At 36.7% G+C, this 25,017-nt stretch overlaps 1 protein-coding gene across 5 annotated transcripts in view; it reads left to right on the top strand.

Moving 5' to 3' along the window:
- The window catches only part of POU6F2 (POU class 6 homeobox 2), a 312,647-nt gene that overhangs the window by 234,039 nt on the left and 53,591 nt on the right, over positions 1–25,017 (top strand). For all 5 annotated transcript variants that reach the window (XM_068674957.1, XM_068674958.1, XM_068674956.1 and 2 more), the window contains one exon: positions 18,857–19,003. In XM_068674957.1, coding sequence (XP_068531058.1) covers positions 18,857–19,003 — 147 coding nt within the window. The remainder of the gene's footprint in view (positions 1–18,856; positions 19,004–25,017) is intronic.

The raw sequence follows: 25,017 nt of genomic DNA, 5'->3' as shown, positions 1-25,017 counted from the left end.
CCCTCCATCACACTGTGCCTTACTGTGAGAACCAAATCGCAGTGCTTAGCAGTCATATTGGCTGCTCACTGTTGCCAGTTCACAGTTCCACCCACTCCTGCAAAACAAAAATTATAGATGCAGAGTAGGGATAAGTATTAGGAAATGATCTAGAAACACTGTCTAAGATCAGAGGCCACTGTAGTGAATAAAGTGCAAGCACACGGTCTGTAAAATGTCCACTCCCAAAGGTGATACAGTGTTGGGAGACAAAGGAATTATGATTATCTCCACTTTACAGATGAAGAAATGAGTTAGTAAGAGATTAACTAGCTTGTCCAAGGTCACTCAGGGAGTCTGACAGGCACAAAGAGACTAGAACCTAGATTTTCTGAGTTCCTGAAGAAGGATCAATCTGTAAGAAATAGTGTCCTATGCTATGTTTCTTAATAAAAGAATCTTGTATTAAAATGTTACAGAAGTAAAAATGCAATTTCTTTACCTTTCAGTTTGATTAATGGATTCTTCACAACATAACAATAAAGCAAGTTCCTTTTATAATATAGAGTATTTGAATCATTTTTTTTTTCAGAAAGTAATGATGAAAAAAAAACCACTTTGATTAATTCCAGGTAGATTTTGTTTTGTTTTGTTATTGTTGCTTGGGATTTGTTGTTGTTGTTTGTTTGTTTTGCCAATAACTTCTAGGTATCAAATATATGTTTTTAAAGTGCTAGGATTTGGCATGATGGTGAGCCAACTAGCAAGAGACCACCCTTTATAGATAATATAATAGTAGAACAAATTGAGTTTCCAGAGCTTAATCCTCTAAGAAAAGCTGAAACCAGAGGGGAAAACTTCCACAGTGTTACTCAGCTGGTTCACCCTATTTGATTGCTGGTCAGTACATGAACCCTGTTTTAGAAGTGATGTGATTTCTATCTAAAATAAGCTGTTTACAATGTTCTATGGGCTATTACTGTTTGAATGCTAGTTTCTAAAGTTCTTGAAAGAAGTCTGCATTAAAGCAACATTCAGAAGATTGTAGGATTGTTTTGTATTCTCTCTGAAATAGAATGTGATTTCATCTGCATCGGGCTGATTTACACAGAGTAATTTTGTTGTTTTGCTTTTGAGCATTTTATGAACTCCCAGAGAGATTATTGACCCCTGCTTAAAAAGTTTGTGATGAGAAGATACACCAATAAAGGTTCTATTGTTAGTAATAATGACCATAATGGGCATAGATTCAGCTGTTCTTTTTAGGAGATGAAATATTTTCTTTACTCTTTTATAGGCATAAGTAGAGCTTAAAAGCAAAGACATGGGGGTCAGGATTTTCTCAGGTTTCTCTTCCAGTATAATATGGCAGTGTACAACAGCTGTGGAAAATAGGATTACAAGAAGTCAGGGATGCTCAGGGAAGAACCACCACAAAGGAATAATGTAATGATTAATTTTTAATTATTGTGTCAGAGGCTTACTTATTTGTTAGAAACAAAGGCAAAATTACAACACTTTCCTTATAAAATGGACTGCATTCAGGACTGCTCTTGTATTGTCCACAGGAAATGAACATGTGGTTAAAGCGAAACAGAATGTAAGAATTCCACATGTGCTCAGAGATTGGTCACAGGTTCCTGAAGAGAAGAGCTGCAAACTCCTGAATCATTAGATACAGACATATTCACACTGACATTTAACTTAATGGTCATTTAACTTAAATACGTAATCTGGGAGCTAGGCTTCCTATATAGTTAGGATTCGGAGGTATGCCCTCTCTCTCTCTGCTTGAATCTAAATTTCTAAGTGATGCATAGATGTGCCCGCAGTAAGGCAGTGGGACTTGATGTGCAGCATAGCCAAAAATTGGGAAAAATGCAAAATTTCCTTTGCAATGAGTCCTGGTACAAGGATGTGCCTTCTGTACATTCCATCCAACTGAGACATTTAAACATGTGCCCAGTTCTCCCTGTGGTCAACGGGAAAATAAAGTTTTCTCTGGAAGATAGCTCAGAAAAGGACCTTGTCTTGTAAACTCTGAATTAGACCCCAGAGCATCCATTTCTCTTTCCAACTGTAGAGACAATGAAGGGCGTCTGGCTTTGTAACTTAGTGTCTGAAAGTAGGTGTTGGGGACATTCCCTGAACAGATAGAAAGAAGACAAAGTGTGCCTGCAGTGTGGGCTCGCCCTATTCCCACACAGGCCATTTTTATAGCTTTGTGACAGTATATGGGCTTTAGAGGAGCATTACCGCAAGCTTTTTATTCCTGCACTAATGTAAGGTATATCAGAATCGTGACACTATTTTGTAAACTAAAAAGAACACTAGTCAAAAAGACTGCATGTTTCTAAGATCATCACATATAGATTAAAGCCTCATCTCTTATGCGATGACTTATGTATGCCTATCATCTTTTCTTCGAGATCTTGTACACAGCAGGACTGATGTATAGGCTTCATGAAATGCAGAAAGATGACAGAAATACATAAGTGTTTTGATTTACCTATAGTCTTCTCTGTTCTATTCCTAATATAGTATTTAGTGTTTTTATGATGTCTTATATGTTGTGTGTCTGATTTAAAATAATTATTTCTATAGTCATTCTTTTGATTATGCTTTTTTATTTCAGTACTCTTGTGCTGATATGTTAGAATTAGTTATTTGTTTTATTAACTCAGCAGTGAGTTGCTTCTGTAAATATAATTCAAGACCTGTTATTTTTACCCTTCTCTTGGTGAGATTAATCTCTCTATACATTTTCTTTACTTGTGTTCTGCTTGGGTAATGGGAACATTCCAAAATGTATATATGACATATTTCTTGTTTTTTCTTTGATATAGCATATCACCTATATTAGGTGGCAGTCTATATTAGGCTGTTATTTGATAGTTAAAATTTATAGAACAACCCTTCATTTCATGTATTTTCTCTTGCACGTTTCTTATACGCACACACATTCAGTCATGGATTTCCAGGGCTCAGTCCTAAAGGCAACCAATTCAACTCTGATTTTTTTGTTTGTTTGTTTGTTTGTTTGTTTGTTTCTTACTTATATCCTTTTTTTTTTTTTTTTCTCAATTTTCCTTTTATTCCTGTTATCTTTTGTAATTTGGCTTCAAGGGTATTCTTGATGCAGGTTTGGCAAATATGTTCCATGTACAACAGAACTGTGACGTTACTTTCTTATTGTTGCATGATTGTTCTGTAATACTGTAATTTGATCATTTTCCCATCTGTTTTTATGTTTAAGCTTCTGGATGTATAGTGTTAGGGCTTGACTCTTACCTTGCTTACACAGATATAAGCAAAGAGCAGGCATCCTGCTGCACTAGGTTTTTTCAAACTTCTATACCCTCTTGCAGAGTAGAGAGTAGCCCAGGTATAATTAGGTTACAGACATTTATCCTACTGCGTTTATTGCTACGTATCCAGTCTAGAGCATCCGTAAAAAACAGTTAGCACTAGACTTAAATCTCAGCTGTATAAGCAGAATCTTACCTCAAGATGCACCTCCAACATCACCTCTTAAGTTCCCCTGAGTAAAGCACTGCTTTCAGTTTGAGTTCTGTCTAATTAACATATTTTGAAGGTTCAGAGGCACCCTGTATTTGGACTGCTCCGTGGGATAGCATGCAGCAGCACGTATGATCTCTACTGACTCTCCAACTTCTTTGCCTGAGCAAAGAAGAGGCAATGGCAAGGAAGCAAAAGCATGTTTTAAGTAGTAAGAATACCCTGAAAGGGCTGCTAATATTTGAAAATATATCAGCCTAGCAATCACAAACATGCACACACAACACACACACACAAACAAAACACAAATTAGGCCAGTTGCAGCCATCCTTCCTGGGACTGGAGCAATCCCCAAAAATGGGGGACACACTGCTGGTGATGTTGGGAGTTGGCTGCTACCTGGGCAGTTGCAAGTGGTGTCAAAACTATCTTTTTCCCAGCAGTGACAGCCATGAGGGAGAGCAACAGGCCCCTGGTGCTGCCCAACCTTACCTTTTCCACAACAACCACTTGTACAGATGAGTGGCTGGGGTCCTGCACACATGACTACCCAACTCTGCCCAGAAGCCTGGAGGCCAGTTGGTAGCAATCATAAACAAGGGGCCCATAGTATGCTGTAGTACAGATCTTGTAGCTTGACATAAAATTTTTACCCTTGATTTTATTACCTTTAACAGCTATATGATGAGGGTCATTTATATAAGTGAGTCATCTTTCCTGCATAAGAAGGTAGAGTGGTAAGTCTAGAGTGCAAGTAAGTAGTATATGAGTTACTGTAATTCATTTTAAAATAGGGCTTGATAAAATCAAGGTACTATGTGTGAGATTTACTACAAGAGCATGAATAAACAAAAAGCCAGAAGGAATGGAAGGATGCATCAGAGATTTCCCCACCATGGCAAACCAGCAAAGTTGAACCAGTTAATTTATAAACAGCAACAGATTCAGAAATATGTACTACATGTATGTTCTCCTGGCTCTACCTTTACCTTATGTAAAGTCAGTCTTCACTTTGATGTAGCCCCTAGTAGTTATTTTTACTACTTATGTGCTTCTTAGTTAAAGACCTACATCTTAGAATAGCTTTTCTAGTCATTCATTCAAATTGTGATCATTGACTTCTGTGCCTCAGAGGAATTTTTTGGTCTCCATTAATATTACCTGCATGTATATTATGGCAATGGCTTAACTGCCCAATGTACATACATACATACACCACCACATACTGTGCAACAAAAAGGAAGAAATATTCTACATGCAGATTCACCCTGAAATAAGAACATTGGATTTAATTTTCATCTTGCCATACTTTGGTAGACATGCATAAGTAATCTCGTCCTAATGGACTTTCAGATGTATTATCAAAACAGAAAACAAACAAACAGGATGAAAGAAAGACAGTTTTATTATTCCCATTTTTCAGACAGGAAATTAAAGAAATGAAAATATATAGAAGAATTGGACCCCTAGTGGGATTTCTAGATCTCTACCCAGAGACCATAATCACAAGACTTCCTTCCTCCTCAAACATAATTATTACTATTTCCATCACATATACTTTGGAAAGTTTTTCATGTTTCCACGTGAAATACTAATTTTCTAACCCTGAACTTTCCTTTTAAGCAAAATCAATGAAAAGCTATTGTTGCTTTTACAGATGCCAGAGAGAATTATTACCATCATAGGCAACAATAAAAAAGATATTTTCACCCTCAGTAGATTGAATTACTGAGAAATAACCTTATAATTACTGTATAAAACACCCTGTTTTAACACTGTTTTTAATATCCATAAAGTTTCTGATTTATTTTTCACAAGCCAGCATTACTGATGTAAACTGGTGCAATTCTGCTGACCTCCAGGGGACTCCACCTGTTAAACTGATGGTTTTTAAAAGGCACACTGGTTTTGGATGAATATTAGTTAGGAACGAGGAAACCGAGGTCTGGTTTCACTAACACTGGTTTAAATAACCAGAGTAATTTTCTGGCATCAAAGAAAAAATTTGGACTTCTAACAGTGTACCAGGTAGGTAAACCTGCTTTAAATTTGGTGTTTGTCAAACCAGTGGAGAAAGGACTTCTGATCTTCCCTGGTGGGGGACTCAAAAGTGGAAATGCAAGGGAACCCTTGAGTCATATTGAGCTTGATAAACAAGCTTGCCTTGTGCCTTGATCCCTGCAGATCTTGGTTCTGATGCCCTAACAACCTGCAGTTCTCAGCTTGTTCATGATCTTTGGGAGAGAGAGGCAATTCCCCCTCAGCAAACTCACATTTCTGTCTTTCATCTACAACCAAAAAAACTGTCTCCTGGAACCATGCAGAAGTAACAACGTCTGGTTTAGTTTAGATCATCTTTTTTGCCTCTTCTGGCTGGTTGGTGTTCACCAGATCTTCCGCAAGTCAGAGTCCTTGTCCATCTCTTTGAGCTGAAAGTAACGCAATTGTTACCTGCCTGCTGATCCCTTTTCTGTTTGTCTGTTTTCTCTTGGCATGGTGAGAAACCAGGCGAGTGCTCTGCAGTTTGTGTTTGGTTTATACTGCCTCGTAATAATCAGTGGGCTTATGTTCAAGCCTGATAGAAATGGACATGGTGTGCTGAAATTAGGGAAACTTTATCAGTTTAAACAAACTTTGAAGATATTCTCATTAACTCTCAAGGAAAGCTAAAGCTGAGCATTAAAGTACTTTGAAGCAAAATAACAGGAGAAGAATGTGGGAGAGGAAAAAAAGCAACAGGGACTCATTCATCACAAGTAAAATTTACTGTGAAATTTCTCTTTTCAAGGGGATGTACTCAGCATTAAGTTCTGAAAGCAAATAGCACATATCTTGTATTTTTTAAGGAGTTTTTTGTTTGATTTGGTTTTTATTTTATAATTATTATTGCATGTACAAGTAATATGAATGATAGGTGTAGTTGAGCCCTGTCTTAATTGCAGTTGGTCTACATTCATCACAGTTTCTGCATTCTTTGAAGTGCACTAGAACAACCATATTTTCTGACTGGATTGCCTGGGAAAAAAAAAAAAAAAAAAAAAAAAAAAAAAAAACAAGTTTTGATCCTTGTCTTACCCCTTCTACTGACAGAATTACCAGTGCACCCACCTATACCAATGAGTACAAAGAGATCCGCAGACTGCACATTTTCCAAAAAAATATTTTGGCAAATAGTTAGAAATACATATATGTTCTTCTCTTGCCAAATACAGATGAGATTAGGAAAATGGCATGTAAGAATTATTTCTTTGAAGTATTTCCATGCAATCATAAAACACCTGTCTGTGAGGGTGATCCATTTGAAATTTTCTTTTAAGACATCATTTTGTTCTGAACTAAATGTTTTAGGTGACCTACAGTTTATCCCCCACTTTTTTTTTTTTTTTCATTCCAGGTCTACCTGAGCTGTGTTTTGTTATTGTTTTGGGGCTTTTTCTGAGGGGGTGAGTAGAGTTTTTGGAGGGGACTTTTGAGTCTGCAAATAGAAAAATCCATTCATTTCACAGCTGTAGGTATAAATGTTTTGATTTCTGATTTCAGTTGATGGCTTCTGTAATATACAGTGGCCTAAATGCCAAAATTAAAAATAAAAATAATAATAAAAAAAAAAAAAAAAAAAAAACAGGCCTCTGGTGCAAATATTTGATCTAAATAAAATATCAGTTTAATTATATATTTCCAGAATTTCACATAAGAGTGTCATTCCCCTCTTACAGCAGATGTGAAACCTATAAGAAATTAAAGGGGCTGATTCTGATAGTCGTTACCTCTGTTTTACTAAATTACAACTCTACTGACCTAATTAAATTACACCACATTTATAACAGTGTGGAGAGAAATCAGGATCAGACCAAGAACATAAAACTTGCCTTATTTTTAGCACACAAACAAAAAAGAAAAAAAAAAAAAAAACGAAAAAAAAAAAAACTTGTTTTGTAAAGCACAAGAATTGCTACAGGGCCCATAAATATTTTGTGAATCTGGTCAACAGATAAAAGTAGAAAATACTTAGAACATGAAGGAATTCATCTGTCTGTCTATTGACAGTGCCTTATGGAAGAACAAGAGTCTAGGTACAATAAGGCAATAATGAATTTAATGAAAAAGCTACAGACATTCTGGTTGTAAGCTGAGCTGCTGCTGAAAAAGATAGTACATATTTTTGCCCATATAGCAGAATTCCTTGTCTGAATGTCTATGAGTAGATTTCCATTGATAATAAATATGGAGGAAATTATTTATTGTAAATGGTAATTAGACTTTCCCCAGGCTATGCATTCAGCCAGTAGCAGATACTGAATAATAACACAGGCATTATTTCTGACATTCTTCATACAAAAAAGAGGATGATAGGAACTAAATCTTGCCATGACTTTTGTTTAAAATACAGTACTATCAGCATAGGGGCAAATTAATATTTGCATGTGATTTTGTGTAATTGCATGTATAACATGGGGTGCATCACATCCCATCTTTGTATCTGAAGCACACAGATCACAGTCACAAGAACATGCTAACACACACTCTTGAGGTCGCTCAGGATTGTGTTAGGACTTGCTTGCAGTCTAACTTCAACCAGTCCTTGCAGAATCTCAGCCTTAGATTTTAACCAATTTGGAATTGATCCTTGCAGCAAAAAAAAAAAAAATCCTCAGTTTATACTTGCAGTCATCACTCACATTCAGCTACCAGCAGTTCTTCTGTTACCTCAAGCAATATGGAGCTATGCTTTTGTTATAAGAGGATCTCAGTTTCATATACCCTCTTGCCATCAATTTATAGTGCCTAGCACCGTGGCAATTGCAAAGACCTCAGAAACAATACATTGCTAGCCTATATGTTTTTAATTATATTTCCAAGTTTCATTTGCTGTTGGCAACTTGATGTTATTTTGATTTTGCTGAGGTGAAATATATGAGTTTCAAATACAGCTTTGAAATTGATTAGGAATTAATATGGCAGCATTACAGATGCAGTAGATTTAGGGCTGCTTTTGCAGCTCTGCACGAACTCCCATATGGAAAAACTATTGTGACCAGACCCAGAGTGACTTAAACAAAGTGGCTGAGACTGGAGACAAGAGATCAGAGAAAAAAAATGAAATAAGTAAAAGCAGAGGGAAGGTCTAGCATGGTGTAAAAGGGACACATGCATAACACAAACACACAGAAAACTACAGAAGCAAACAACAACAACAAAAAAAAAAGAAAAGAAACACAACACGAGTCTTAACATAGAAAGGTGGGACAAGGTGGATTGGAGACGTGGGGGGCGGGAGGGAGATTAAGCTTTCAAGGCAAACAGTAATTTTAAAATAACTCATATAACTGGTAAATGAGTTCTCTGCACCTCTCAGGAGAACATTGACAAAATTAAACCTGGAATCCCCCAGTTGCAGCTGAGCTCAGCCCAGCCCCACTCAGCACACATGAGCATGTTCTGGCAGCGCTGCTTCTAAGGCAGGGCTTGGAGCTCAGCTGGGGAGTAGGATTCTTGCTGACACTGAATCAGATGGAAGTGCCTGGGAGGGAATGTGGAAATGTCTCAAATGTGGCTGCATTTCACTATTAACCCTTCTGCCTTTCTTTTTCTGTAGGAGGTACATTAAGGGCACAGTTTTTGTCATGTTAAATACGTGGCTGTTACCAGGGTACACGTAGCTCTATGTACACAGCAGGACTATTCATGAGAAACAGAACAATGTGTGTATGTATGTAGAACAATGTTTTTTAACCCGTATTCTGTCCTGTGTCAGCTGGTGGCTTCTTACATTTACAGTCAAATTAAGCCCTTCCAAAGGTGAATGTGGCAGAAGGTTGCTAGCATCTGAGTGGCAATACATTCACCTCATGCTGTTGCCTTCACACACGTGAAGGGGGAGCAGAGGTTCAGAAGTGGTCCTTGCTCTGTCTTTAGAAAGGAGTAGCAGCAGTAACTCCCCCATGGACAAACAGACAGAAGGCAGTTGAATGAAGTCACATTCTTAGTCCATCACTGGACATTCTGAACTGTGATAAAATACTAAAATACTGCAAGAAGAAAAACATTAACAATGTCCTGCTTAGCATCCATTTTTTGCATGCCTGCTCCTCTCACACAGACTTCCAATTAGGTTACTTGGTTTTAGTGGCTATCACTCACCTCTTATACTGACTTTATTAGAACTGTGATTTTGTCTTCAAGGTTTTCAAAGGAAACACTTCTTTCAACTTTGTTCACACTTCTCAAATCTCACTTTGTATACTGAGATTTCTTCAAAACTCAAATGTCTAATTAAAAATCAGTTTCTCAACTGACTTGAAAGCTCATATATCCTCCACACAAACCTGAAAAATAGAGAGAGAACTTCTCAAACACATGGCACCAATTATAGTGTTACAGTCATTTTGACTGGGGTGAACTGATGTTACTGCAGAGGATTAAATCCTTCCCACTTTCTAGATGCGTGGATTCAGAATCAGATCTGGATTTTGGACTGATCTGTATCTTTGCCAGCAACCTTTGCAATGCACTCAGACACAACTTTTTGTCAGATTGATGAATCTAGTAAGGCCAAGTCGAGAGCAGAAAGCAGCGAACAGAAAAATATGCCACGTCATTCTACTTAGAGATCTGATCTTGCTTACATTCAAGTCAGTGAATCTTCACTGTAAGCACTTGCCTTACATGGAAACAGACCTTTTCAGTGATGTTATTGCATTATAAATAAATGAACGAATCCTGATGTATTTCCTGCTTCAAAAATGAGGGTCTTTGCAGAGCACCTGGCTTGGAATTTTTAAAGAAGCCTTTATAAGTTCTCAGTCAGAAATGCGTCCCTAAGTATTAAGTAGGATTTATTCTTCAAAAGGCAAAAGAGGAAGTCTGCACCTAAAAGTGTGTTTTTTAAATGAATATTCAAATAAACCATTCCAGTCATGTGTGCCATGATTGTATATTGTATTGTAAAACAAGATTTTCAGAAAGGTTTTCTCAAATACACAATGTGAAGTCTCATATTTTCATGGTGTGACCTCACAGGGCATTTTTAACTTTTATAGGTTTGTTATCCTTTATATATGCTAATAGTCACATTTACATGTGCACGTGCCATTCACACATCCAAATTAAAGGCAAATAAATGTTTTAGATTAAGGAGATTAATTTGTGGTGTCTCACGGTTGATACACTTTCTACAGAGGCTAGATCACTGAGACCCAAGTGCTGGGCTCTTATCCAAGAAGACAGATGGCAATTTCCGTTTGATAAGAGTTCATTTTTTTTAGCAGCAAGGGAGCCCTGAAGTAACCATTTTTCTTGTGGGGAAAGCATCTTTCAGAAACCAGATAAATCATTCTAAAATAGACAAACGCAGGAACCGAAGAACTAATCAACCTGAAATGAGCTGAGTTGCAACCCTTTTCAGAAAGTTTAGGAGATGCTCTTTGCTTTCATCCTTGTCACACATGGGAACTACTTCAGAAAATTAGAGAATTCAGATTTTTTTTTTTAAATACTCTTTCCTCTATCATGACCACCGATACAATTTATGGTTACTACTGTTGTAAAATTTCATCAAGCCAGATAAAGTAAATTCCTTATATTTACTGCATGTTTACGTGATGTACAAAATATACAATTATAAATGTTTTACAGAGAGCTTAAATATATTGGCAGCTTGCCATACTTGGTGAAGATGACTGATAATTTAAATCTGGAACAGTGTGTGTCAGCTGGTATGGATCAGGAATATTTTGTACTTGTAAATGAAAGTGCTAAATGTGACACCTGGAAACCCACAGAACTGGGTCTGTGGGTAGTCTCCAAGTACTGACCAATTGCTAAAGGAGTCAGCTGCTCTTTATAGTTATATATATTTACAATATTTCTAATATCTTAGTTGCCTTTCTGTACATACATGCTATTTTTTCTCCTCTTCTCTTAAACATAAAAGACATAAGCTCAGACATGATGACACCTTCCACTTCCTTTATCTCATGGGATTAGACCCAAACAGGATCCCTTTCATCTCTTTTCTCTCCATCACTAATGGAGCAGGAATGAAAATGGCTAGGGTGGTTTCCACTCACTCCTTGACTCTGTCCTAATATCTTCTTCATTATTCATGTTGCCAGTAGTTTGTTCCTGGAGATCTGGGAATGAAGTCTGCTTTTCATTTGCTTTGCCATGTCTCTCTTAAAAATATGTCTTTTTTGATAGTGTAAATTTTTATTGCAGTTTTTTAGACTGGTTCCAATTTGACCAGCTTGTTGACACAATACTGTGAGAAATTTTGTGCATCCTCCTCTCTCCATGCCATATCAGGGTACACATGAGTGCTGTGTGCTTCCCATCACCTCAGGTCGCGTCACTTTGCATTGAATCAAGTCATGTTGCATCAGTGTTACTGCTATCAGTACTTATTGCTGATAGAAAATTCAGCATAGATTTAGACAGCAAATAGCTCAGCCACAATAAATGTATATAATGAGCACATTAAGTATCTGTGAGAACCAGATATTTTAAGTGTCCCTGGCAGTCAGTGCTTTCAGATATTTCAGAATCCTTGTCTGTACACTGTATTTGACACATAAATATCTGATATATGTATGTATACTAAAATGTCTGTCTAAGCAAACTATTTAGAACTCTAACCATCTGCAAGCATTTGCAAATGTAGACCTGTGCAGTTCTGAAACATTCACACACTATCATATGGGTCTGGTTATTATAACTACGTTTTATAGTATGGGATATAAGCTGATTGTATCCCAACGCTAGAAATAACAATTGTTGACAGATATATTTTCTTCTAATTTGGGATTTGCTTCAAACATTTGCCTGCTGGGGCATATTTTCAAAGAGTTATACATGATTAAGCTCAATGACAGACATTTTATTGGACATTTGACCATGTTCATTTACAAAAGCTAAATGTTGTAATTATCCTATTATATAAACTAAACAGAAAGTTGGTGGGAGGGTCAAAATAATAATAATAATAATAATAATAATAATTCTCTTACTGTAATCTGAAATGTACAGAGTCCCCAAAGTGTTTGACCATAGTATACTTATATATAAAGCTAACTCACTTTATTTTATGTTGCTTATGTTACTTTCAATGTTACATCATCTGAATGATTTTTGCTTTCATTTCTTGGGATCTGCGTCCTCACAAATTTCTTGAAAATATGACTTACTTTTGCTTAAGAACTAAAGATAAATTAAGCATGCAGAACTCAAGCACCCATAGTTGAAAAATTTAGCTGCAAAATTCTATATAAAGGCTAAGTGGTCTTCTTACTGTTGATTGTTCTAAGTATTTACTTGCCAGTTATCCCTGTCACATCTAGATGTTTTCCCAGGATTAAGCTGAAGCACTCTTTCCAGTGTCTTTTTTTTTTTTTTAATTCTTTTGGTAATTTTGAGATGTAATGTAGGTCTAGGGAGCAATCAATTGGTACAAGGTATACATGCATATTGAAAAGAATTAGGAATATAACCAGCAATTAGGAATATAATATCAATGCAATGCAATGAATTTACCAGAAGAGCCACTAGGGACTTCCAGGAAAAATGTACTCACATCAACTCATTCATGTTTAGTAACCAAGTATAGGGGCATTGAGGTTGGAATGGTCTGCTTCTACACCTTCAAGGTGTTGAAGATATTTCTGTACTCTTGTTATTAGATATAGTGTGCAGTGACTGGAAGGGGATACAGGTAGGTTAGCCTGGGCCCACCCCACTGCTCACTCATTACCTCCGTGGGATGAGGGTGAAAAATAAGATGAGAAAGCTTATGGCTCAAGATAGAGAAAGGGAGACTGCTTACCAATTACTGTAATGGACAAAACAGACTCAACTTGTGGAAAAATAATTTGTTTCATTTAAAATAGACTGAGAAACAAAAAGGCAAACAATAAAGCAACAACTTTCCTTCCCCCTCTTCCAGGTTCAACAATATTCCTTCACTCCTGACTCCTTTTATTCTACCCCAGCAGTGAAGGGGGATGAGAGGTTATGGTCAGTCCATAACTGCTGCTCCTTCCTCTTCACACTTTCCTGCTGCTCTGGCATATGCTCTCCAAAGGCTGCAGATGCCATTATGAAATATCCATCTGCTCCAGCATGGAGTCCTCCAAGGACAGCAGTGCTCCTGCAGGTAGAGACCTGCCCCACTGTGGAGCACCTCCACCTCCTGCTTCCTCTGAGCTTGGTGTTCCCTCATGTTTTCCTCTTCTTCCACTCCTCTTCTGCAGCTCCCTCACTACTGAAACCCTGACACCTACACACAACACAGATGGTAATGCCAAGCACAGTAACAAAATTAAATTGTGCCAGGGGAGGTTTAGTTTGGATATTAGGAAGAACTTCTTTACCAAAAGGGTTGTTAGGTATTGGAATAGGCTGCCCAGGGAAGTGGTTGAGTCACCATCCCTGGAGGTCTTCAAAAGACGTTTAGATGTAGAGCTTAGGATATGGTGATATGGTTTAGTGGAGAACTTGTTAGTTAGGTAAGAGGCTGGACTAGGTGATCTTGGAGGTCTCTTCCAACCTAGATGATTCTGTGATTCTGTGAAAGTTGGCACCCTCAGAAGCCTATGCCCATTTTGAAACAGTCTTCTTAAGTCCAAATGACTGCTGAATCTGTCTCACAAGCTGCTGTGAAAAAAAATGGGAATAAAACCCACTAGATTGTAATGTGTAGTTCTTCTCATAATCTAAACAGATAAAATTCACTTAGGTTCTTAGGTAAGGGTTCATGTAAAAGCAAGTGCAATGCTAATAAAAATTCATTTTTCACATAGTCTGAATAGAAAAGAAAATTGTCATGTGTTTCTGATTGAAAGCCATTGATAAATTCTTCTCAACTTCTAAGGTGTATTTAAATTAGAGTTTTTCTGTCCCTTGAAGAACATTGGTTTAGGTAAATGTAGCTGATCTTGAGTGAAGCTTCCTACAGAAAGGGTTGTCTGAGAATATAAGAAATCACAGAATCACACAATTGTAGGGGTAGGAAGGGACCTTGAAAGATCATCATGTCCAACCCCCTGCCAAAGCAGGTTCCTTAGAGCAGGCTGCCCAGGTAGGCATCCAGATGGGCCTTGAACATCTCCAGAGCAGGAGACTCCACAACCTCCCTGGGCAGCCTGTTCCAGTGCTAAATGGAGGTTCTATCAGTCCCCAGTCAAATATACTGGTTTTCTATACTAATTTCATCACTAAGAGGTATCCAGAAATATCAGAATTTTAAAAGCCTTCCTGAAAAACACAGATACTTTTTGTAAAATTAAGTTATACCTGCTGTTATTCCACAATATGTCTCTCCCTTCTCTGTTACCACATTCAGATAGCATATCTTCACTCTTAGGCTCTCATAAACATCCTTTAGAAAACCCACAACATATAACTTTATTCTTAAACTGGCACTACATAAAGTGATCTTACCTTTCAGGTTATAGTCTGTCTTTCTCATGTGTTACTCTGGTATTCTGAAATGTTTTGGCTTTTCATTCCAAAAACCATTTGTTTTTTTCTCTCTACATTTGTTGAATGAGTGATACTGTAATGAGTGAAACTGATTCTTTGCTTGCCAAATGAATGGAATGAAAGTTCAGTAGGATAAGCCCTCTAAAGAGAAATGTAAAATTGCTGCCTAGGCTATCAAGTCCAACGTTGTATTCAACAATGCAGGACAGTTTTTCAGTTTCTCACAGTAATTTTACCAAGATACTAAGTTGGTTGGCTTTGGAGGAAAAAAAAAAAAAAAGGGGGGGGGGGGGGAGAGAGAAATAGGAAGAAAATAAAAAAGAAGGAGAAAAAAATTACTTGTGGCATTCAAGAAGCTGCTTACATCGACTCCACTACACTTCTGTTGATATTTTGCTTTTAGAAGACTATTTCTTAAACCTAAGAACTCTCACATCACATATCAGTTTTAGGATCTTTAAAGTAGCACCTCTTTCATTCCCCTGTCGTTACGTCCAGGGTAGTTTTATTTGTGTGAGTTCATTTGTGTGAGGTAGTTTATTTGTGTGAGCAGTGGAATGGCTTCTGTTTAATGCTGAGGTAGAGCAGAACGACTTTCCTTCAAACGTTCAGCTTTGGGAAGTCAGAAAAATGTACTGAAGCTACTCTCGTTATTACGAGATTCTTCATCATAAAGTTTGCTTCTCCAAATAATCTTGTCATTAGCAGAGGCATCCTCGAGAAGGCTGACCTGTCACTTTAAACTAAGATCACTATTACCTGTTGTTATGGTTGGGGGCAGAAATTTGGGCACTGGAATTGACAGCTCTGAAGGTCTCAGCCTTCCAAATGAACCATTATTTAAATACAGAAACAAAATGGGAAGATTCTTTGTGAGATCTTTCATAATATAGTTCTAATATTTAAAGCAAATGTTCTTAGGGATCCAACCTGCATTAAGAAATGGCATAAACCTCTCAAGTCAGAGATGTTATATTTAAAAGAAGAGCAAGATACAATATGTCAGAAGTTATCCTGAGGTCCAGATGTAATGAAATGAGGTGGATTTCTCCATACCCAATTTGTTCTTGATATAGAAGGGGCCAGTTTAGTAGAGCATAACTTGCAGTCAACAGCTTCCCAAAGCACTCAAATAAAAATGTACCTTCTCTTTTTAATCAGACTTATGAATAGATAGGGATGTTTTTATATGCGTTTGGAAGTCTCTTACCCTGTTAGTTGGCCCATTCACTGTGATTTTTCCTGGAATATAGTACTACCCAGGGTACCTATGCATATCATAGCCTCTGCCATCATTTTTAATAAGTAGCTTATCTCTGTGATGCAACTAAAAGCAATCCTGAGTGTCTCCAGGGTTTGTTGTAATTAAATTTTATTGTTGTATTTGAAAATGTACAGTTTTTGAAAACTGGAACAAGAAAAATGGAAAGAAGATTCTAGGAGATGATGTCTGATTTTTAACAGGCTTTAACCCTTTGTAGTTTACCTACAAGCTTGCTTATGATCCCAAATAACTGTTCCTATATGCTACGGAAGCCTTAAACTATAGCCGCCAGTGTATTAGCTGATGTTAGATAACCATGCAAAGATTATTATTTATACCTACCGTCAAATCCTGCAGGATCATAGGTGCAGTAATTTGTGGGTGCCTAACAAGACAGCCTTTTCTGAAAGTCCTATAATCTGGCTGCTGCCACTTTCTTCTCCAAGCATTTACAGCTAGTAACACTGGTTACTCCAAGTCCCACTGATGGCCATGAACTGGTATAGAGGAGGCAAAGTTTACCAACTTCTAGTTTGTGCAATAAAGAAATTTCACTGTTTTGAACAGCAGAATGAATAGTTTATCTATTCTGTTATCTGGCATTACACTGCTGTGCTCAGACAACACCACCCAAGTCACTGAGGAGTGCATTCACCTACATTTGGGCTCACACCCTGTGCAGTCAGTGCAATTGCCTACACTCTACATTCAGGGACTGAGCTTTGCCTTGGTCATTGCACCCATCTCTGGTCTTTTCAAATCTCATCAAGACTGCTAATCAAACAGTCATTACAGTTTTCCCCTTTGTGCTTTATTCCTGCTTGGTTTTCTTGCCATGGAGTGAAGCAGGCTGGTTTTGGAGCACAACATAGCATTTTTTTTCCAAATCAAAATATTTTCTCCAACAAAGTCATCTTTTCTGTCTAGAGTTCCTACTAATCTTTATTTAGTTATTTACTTTACAATTTCTAGAGGGATTAGATGTGCCCGAGGCACCCCTTTAGGCAACACTTTATATCAAGGTTCCATTTATAAATACTTCATGAAGGGGTAATGAATGATTAATAGATGTTTTAATGTATGACCAATCAATTGTTGTAGATTTCATAATGTCCAACAGACAAGTAGGTTTCTTATAAGCATACATTATAACCATATCTGACATCTTCTACTGATGGGCTTCTAAACATCTATAACATACACACTACTCATATCTGTAACATGCTTAAAACATCTACTAATCGCTGATTAATTTTTTATAGCCTATTTTGAAGCAGAGCTTGTCTTAGAGCACATCCCTTGCTGGTGTCTGTGACTCTCCATTTCTATAGGATTGTAAGTTTTCTTTTCATGTTAAGACTCAGAAATTCTTTTAATTTGAGCTCAAATGTCAAGTTTTCCTGAGTTAGTTTGTGTGTTTTCACATCAGCTTAAGAAAAAGAGCCTTTGCTGTCCCAATACTTTTTTCCCCATTAAACATCTATCTACTTTACTCCACTATTTCCCCATTAAACTTCTGCCTACTTTACTCCACTATTGTGCATTTGCAAGCTCTGCTAAAATACAACGATTCTTAGGGAGCAAACCCACTCTTTGCTATATTTTCAGCCTGTTGAATTCAGTTTCTCTGATTGGTGTCAGGGGTGATGTCTCCCAGTGTTTTTGTTTGTTTTTTTTGGTAATCCCTGTGTACTTGGTTCAAAATTCTCAGAAAAGGATGGGGAAATATAAACCTTAGAATGATCCAGTAAATGAGCCATTTCCCAGAGGATGTTTCATTCCAACAGGGGAGTACACCTGTCACATCTGATAAACCCAAGTGCTGATATGAGTGTACCTCCCTGGTATTCCTAGCACCACCTGAATGGCTTTTCAGTAAGGTGAAAGCCATGAGTGTGCTCTGTGCTTTATATAGAACACCCAGGTAGAAGAGACTAAGAGGGCATTACAGCTCACTTTCTGAAAACTTTTTTCAGTCTTGTAATTAATCATTTGCAATTGAGAAACAGTAGTTTGCTTAGTATCTTCCTTGTAGATTTTGCAAATGGAAATAGACATTTTTGAATTTGTAGCTGATTTATACTGAACTTTATCACAGGGTTGAGTGCCATGCTGGGATTTACCTAGACATTGAGACCAGATCTTTAGTTATATAAATTAAAAGGAAATGTTTTTAGTTTGTTGTTGTTGTTTTTCATTTCTGGAGTCATTGGTTGGTCTCTGTTTTGAAAATTACCAGGCAAACATTCTACTCACCTTCAAATCAAATGCTATTTTTTCAGTGATTGCTGTTAACAGCAGGATTAAGCTGCTACACTTGTAGCATTAGATTGTTGAATCTAAAGGAATACAATAGGCATAACTCGAGAAAATTTGGAAAAATGCACAAAAATAAAAGAGAGTTTTGTTCTTCAATATCAACATGGAATGTCTTTTTTTTTAAAGCATTCATTGTCAAAGAGACAAAAACATCATAACATCTCAAAACTGCTTAATCTTTTGAAGTACACAAGTTTTTTTTGTCCCCATGTAAGCACAATCACCTGTACGTTATCCAATTAGCACTCTGTTTCTGTGTTTATCAGAGGTTTCACCATGATTTTTCTTTCTTTTTTTCAGCTGGTTAATAATCCACTAGCAAGTCAAGCAGCAGCGGCTGCAGCAGCAGCAGCCATGGGCTCAATAGCAAGCTCCCAGGCCTTTGGCAATGCCCTCTCCAGTCTTCAGGGGGTCACAGGTCAACTCGTCACTAATGCACAAGGACAGGTGAGTAGAAGATGGAGATAACAGTGAATTCTGATGGCAGGCTGATCTTGGGGGGAAAAAATGAATTCCACTTGTATGACAGCAATATAAAAGTGCACATATTGAAGATAAATAAATATTAATTTACTAGACAAGGTAAGAAATGGAAAGTCTAAGAACTGGAAAGAAGTTAGGAGCTGTTAGAAAAAGCTTTTTCAAAACAGAAAAGGATTGGGTTTGTTTGTTTGTTTTTAAATCCAGCCTTTAGAAAACATCATAATAGTGCGACAATATGGTTATTTAAAAGCCCAGTAACCTTGTGATTCTTAACAAATGTACCAGCTTTCTTCTTCTATTTATGTAGGCCTAATGACAGACAGGTATTAAATATTTTCAGTAAAGAAACATCAATTAAATCATAATGAAGTATCCATGATGGATTTAACTGGGTGGCTTACTTGTTTGCTGGTTAATTAAATTAAACAATTTGCTATGAATATGCCAGTCTGTAATGCAAATTTAGGAGAAACGTTTGTTCTAGAATTTTTCAAACAGAAATTTGAACAAGGTTTAGAGTGTATCTAAAAGATAAATTGTGCATATTGTGTAAATACTATGTGAAAGTGTGTACCACCTGCATTTGGGAGGTGTTTAATTGTTCTGAAGTATTTCAGTTTTGGTCTTAATATGTTGCAGAAAGATATGTATCTGAATTCATATAAGTAAATAACTCCATTGATGCAACGTTCTTAAGTAGCTTTCATATTGTGGCCACTGTCATTCTTTATTCCAGGTACCAGAAATTAAATTAACACAAATACTTTTTTCACATAAAGACATTGTAACAGATCTGTGAATATAACTTAAAACTGGACCAGGTAGCTGAGTAATTGGTATGTCATTATTCTATATCTTACAAATTAGGTGTACAGTAATACCAGCAGTGCTTATGTGGATGTTAGGCCCTGTAAACATTTATTGCAATGATGCAGCTAGTGTAATATATGAAAGGTTAGTTTCTACTCTCACTATTTACTGTGGAAGGAAAAAAAGCATGAAGAATATGTTTTTTCCAATAATTTTCTATCATCATATTATTTAATTGGAACAGAGGCTACATTTTCCGTTTGGGCCCATTAAAAATAAAAGACAGCATGTTATAGAATCCACCCTCTTTTTTGACATAATACATAAACGAAGATGCATCCTGAGCTTTACTATCCCCTTCCAAGTCCCAGGGAAAAAAAAATGCTGACCTTGTTATATTTACTGGGTGGGTGCAGAATTGTTCCATCACTACCCCGAGGGTTGAACGATGGAGCTTGTCAAAGTGAGGCCTTATCTAATGAATCATCTTATCGCAGGTGCACACCACACATATTAAAGGAGGATTGTATGAACAATGTGCCCTCTACAATAACCTTTCAATGTCTACTTTAACCCTTGTTTCAATCCCTTTTCATCAAAGGATCATTTTATGCAGCCAGCTTTAAATGGAGGCTCTCAAAAGCCTATTAAGATTTCTGGAGGGATGGGGTATTGGTTTGAAAGAAAAGTTGGTTATAATGCCTATAACTCATAGTCAGATCAGCTCCAACTCAGAAGCCTGCTTGTCTCTGTCTGTGCTCCAGAAGTGGTTCACAATCACCTCTCATATGAGGCACTTGGCACCAATGTGCATTGTAAGAGCTGAAGATACAAACCCAGACTAGTAGTTCAGCAGTTTTTCCCTTATGTGTTCTCCACAGAAAACATAGTATGCAACATGAAGTATGCAACATGAAGTATGGACACTCATTGAATGCTTAAAAAGAAAAAATCCTACATGAAATCAAGTTACAAATTCAGTCAGACTGAGTCTTGCTTATTCTACATAAAACATGAAGTCCTACAATTCCACAGGTTGCAGATAAAGAGAAGACAAAGGAAGAATCTTCCTCTATTGTAGGATAAAATTACAGAATCTGTCTGCCTAGCTCTTTTTAAAAGGGGTTATATTTTTATAAGCTGTTTTTACAAATGTTCCTTGACTCAGTACTGGAGACCTCACTGCAGTATATATAAATATTAACTGTGCAACATAAAACCCTATTTTTACAATAATATTACAATATTCAGCATAAAGCCATATTTTTACATTCCCTACAAATGAAAACCACACGAACAAACAAACAAACTTAAAAACGTAGCAACTAAACAAGAACTGAAAGGTATTTTTCTTCAAAATTGGGAGTGTAAGTGAATTGGGATGCCTCCATTTTTTAATGATCTACTAGGACTTGTTAAGGAGCTGTATTTCCATGATATGTTAAGAATCTGACATTTGAAAATTGCCTCCTTCAAAGAATCACAGGTGTGACACCCGGAAATCCCTCTTGAAAATACAAGGCTGGATGACTTACCAGACTGTTCCTATGTGCAATCTTTGTTGTTATATGCTGTTATATTGTCTTCTATAGGAAGTCAAGGCTTGTAAATGTCCATCTGTCTGACTAAATATATGGTGATCAGTAATCCCAGGAGACATGAAGCTGTAGGTCAAATCCAAGATCCTCTGGAAAATTTAGGGAAATGATCTTTTAAATGACATATGGCCTTAATTCCCAGTAGTCTAGGAGTCCTTACAATCCAAATAGCAAAATTATATATATTAACAAATATTTGTATAGCATATTTGTTATTAATTATTGATTTCACAGTGAAGGTATGATTATTTTTTCCTTTGAATGGCAATATGAACTGTAATACTGGAGCTCCCCAAGACCACTGTAGCAAAGAGATCTAATCCATTGGAATAATACGTCTAGATCACCTGATTAATTTGATATAGTACAGGTAGAGGACTCTAAATCAAATTTTCATTTTCAGAGGCATATTATGAAGAGCTATTGGCCCATGTAACGCTGCTTACATTCTGTTTGCCCTCAGCACTTTCCAGGAAGCATTTGCAGGACTGGACTTTTATATCTTAAATTTAAAGGCAAGAGTAGCAGAAATGCTCTATTCTACCCTGTCAATTGATACTGATTTCAAAGTGAAGCTGTCCACCCGTTCAGCTTCAGCCTGCCCTTATAGGAGGATCCCAGTTCCATTTCTGTACTTGGCATCTTTAGAGATATAGGAACCAGAAACTCTTTTTTCTTTTTTTTCTCTGCAAATGAAATAAAATATTAAGAGGTTTTAATGTTTTACTATCTATTAAGTACATGACATGTTTACTTTAGCTGTTCTCTTTAGCTTCTGTGTAAGGAGATGAACTGCGAAAATATGGAAACATGGCTGATAGTTACTGTAAATGCTACCTGCCAGCAAGTTTTCTACTTGACTAAAACATGGAACTAAATTGTCATTAGTCACATTCATGTAAGTCTCTTGATATCAGCAGAATCAAATACATTTTAACCAAGGCTGACTAAGTTCAATTTCATTTTTAGAAAGGTGTGAGTTTTTTATTAGGGTAAAAAAATAATAATTCTAATTCAGCAATTACAAAGTACCAATTTTAACTTAAAGACTAAAAAAAAAATAGCATGATAAGAGCTGTTGGCAATGTGAATTGTCTTGTGGTTAAAGAGAAGAATATATTGTATTTTCTGGTAGGTTAATAGGAAAGCAGTATACGCATGGTGTAATTGTATAGCGCATATGAGAATTTAATTGGGGTGATATCAATATAATCTAAGAATGCCTTTGAAGGAACTCAGCCTTCACTGTGCCTATGGCTTACTACTGAGGTATGAAAACCTTCTGCGTATGAAAATACTTGGACACAGCTTCCCCCTAGCAATTAACAAAAATAACTAATTTTTGAGAGTTGTAATCCACAAGTAGCTCAGAAAAGTAAATGGAGAAAGGGGTATTGTTGGTCCAATTAGATAATAGGAGTACTTTGGTTCTCGTTATTCTGATGAGAAGGTACACATTTGCTCTTTGAGCTTCTTGATGGTAAACGGTGCTAATGAGGCCTGATGGATTCCCTGCTCCTAACAAGCCTCTCAGCAGTGCGAGTGATTACAATGGAGATAGATTTGATGGGATGCGCTCCCTTTTGTAGTGTCTCAGCTGCTGACACTCTGCGACATAATCAGGTCACAGAACCGGTCACAGCCATCAGCAAAAGCCATAGCTCTATCCCTCATTATTAAAGTGCATTATTCAGTTCCAGGCCTTCACAATACTGCCAAGGGCCTTTTTGTCTTCTTTTTTTTGTTAAGCATCAGTTCTCAAACACAAGGGTTAATAAAATCATCAGCTAAAGAACTAGTAAATTAAAGAAATGGAAATAAAGCACCTCCTTTCAAATCCATTGAAGGATCACAATTAAATAAGCAGGGAATTTCTCGTCACCACATACTTTACTGTACAATGCAATATGTCATGTGCAATAAAAACAAGGAATAGGATTTTGAAAAATAGCATTGTCCCCATTGTGGACTAGCTTGGAAAGCACTAAAGTATCTCTCATTCAGAAGGGAAATTCTGTCTTGCCAACTATTACATATGTACACATAGATCGTATTACTTTCACAATTTTCTGTAACTTTTTTTTTTCATGGTAAGAATTACCTACAAACTGAATCTACAGTCCTAAGTGTAGCAGCTGTCTTGCCTTAGTTAAAGTGGTTGAGGTCACAATCTGGAAAGTATATGGCAGGCCATGGTGCTAGGAGCAATCCATTCCCACATACAAGGCCATTGCCTTCTTTTGAAGAGTGAGCTGATTACAAAATCGTGTGGTAAATGGTGATTTCAGCTTTTTTTCTTCTATTCTGGTGATACTGAAGTGGGGCTATCTCATCTCCAATGCAAAATATTTTTTAAATCTGAAGTAGTATTTTAATCCAATTTAGTTAAGCTGATGAGAAAAAAACAGTGGAGACTGATTTGAGATTTTTTTTTTTTAAGTTCTTGTTTCAGTTTTATTTCAGCTGATTATGAGCAGGTTTCACCAAAAATCAAAGTAACATATTCTGATATTGAGGTTTGTACGTTTACAGAATTTACACTGTTTCTGCTAAATCACTTTGAAGTACATATTTAGTGACAATAGTATAATTTTGTGTATACATACAAGCAAAGGAACGAACACATTGCTTCTCTTACCTCGTTGTTATACATTGCTTTTTTTTTTCCTTTTTTTTTTTTTTTTTTTTTTTTTTTTTTTTTTACCCTGTTGTTCAACACTACAATTGTTCTTCCTTTTTCTTGCTGGTAGAGTATGCTATGAAAAGCAAAAGAGTCTATGCATATGAAAAGCTACTTCTAAAACTTCCAGTGTTAATGAACCACAGATGCAAGGATCTCTTGACAGCTGCAAGTCAATATAAAGAGCTATGCAAAGTAGTGTAAACACTAGTACAAAATTAGTAGTCCTCTCCAAGAACGTAGATTATACACAGACATGTGACCTAGTCTTTTTTTTATGCTAACCAACTAAATTGGCAGCTCTCAATGGGAATGCAAGGTGAGACTCCCTATAGGACTTAAAGTAGGATGATGTTTGGTTTTGGTTTTGGTTTTCAATTCTTTCCAGAAGTTCTAGGAGGCCCAAAGCCATGTAATGAGTAACACTTCCCAAAGTTTTTCTGAATATGTTTAATTCATACTATTCTCCAGGTGTGCTATGTCCATCAGCCTTTTCTCTTAACAGTGGTTATCATGGCCACATCTGTTTCAGCTACACAACTGTAATACATGTTAAGCACTATTTTAGCTCTCACAACATCTAATAGTACTCACAAAAAGCTAAACAATAATTGTTTAAATGGTGGCTGCTAACAATGTCTTCCCAAAGCGAAGATTGACAGAAATCTGAATAGGTGGTATCAGATTGGTATGTATTAAGGAAATTTCATGACAAGCCTGAGATAATAAAAGAGGCGAATTTGAGGGAATGGCTAGGGAAGGGGATTATAATACTTTAAGAACATTTATAATAACATTTAAGAACATTTATTGGGAAACCCATTGCCAGGAGAATCTGTTTTTACAGACCTTCATATTAATTTATTACATTTCTGCTGGGTGTAGTCTTA

Source organism: Anas acuta, chromosome 2 (assembly GCF_963932015.1).
Source record: "Anas acuta chromosome 2, bAnaAcu1.1, whole genome shotgun sequence".
Classification (NCBI taxonomy): domain Eukaryota; kingdom Metazoa; phylum Chordata; class Aves; order Anseriformes; family Anatidae; genus Anas; species Anas acuta.
Note: the sequence above shows the minus strand (reverse complement) of the source record. Positions and strands in the feature narration are given on the sequence as shown.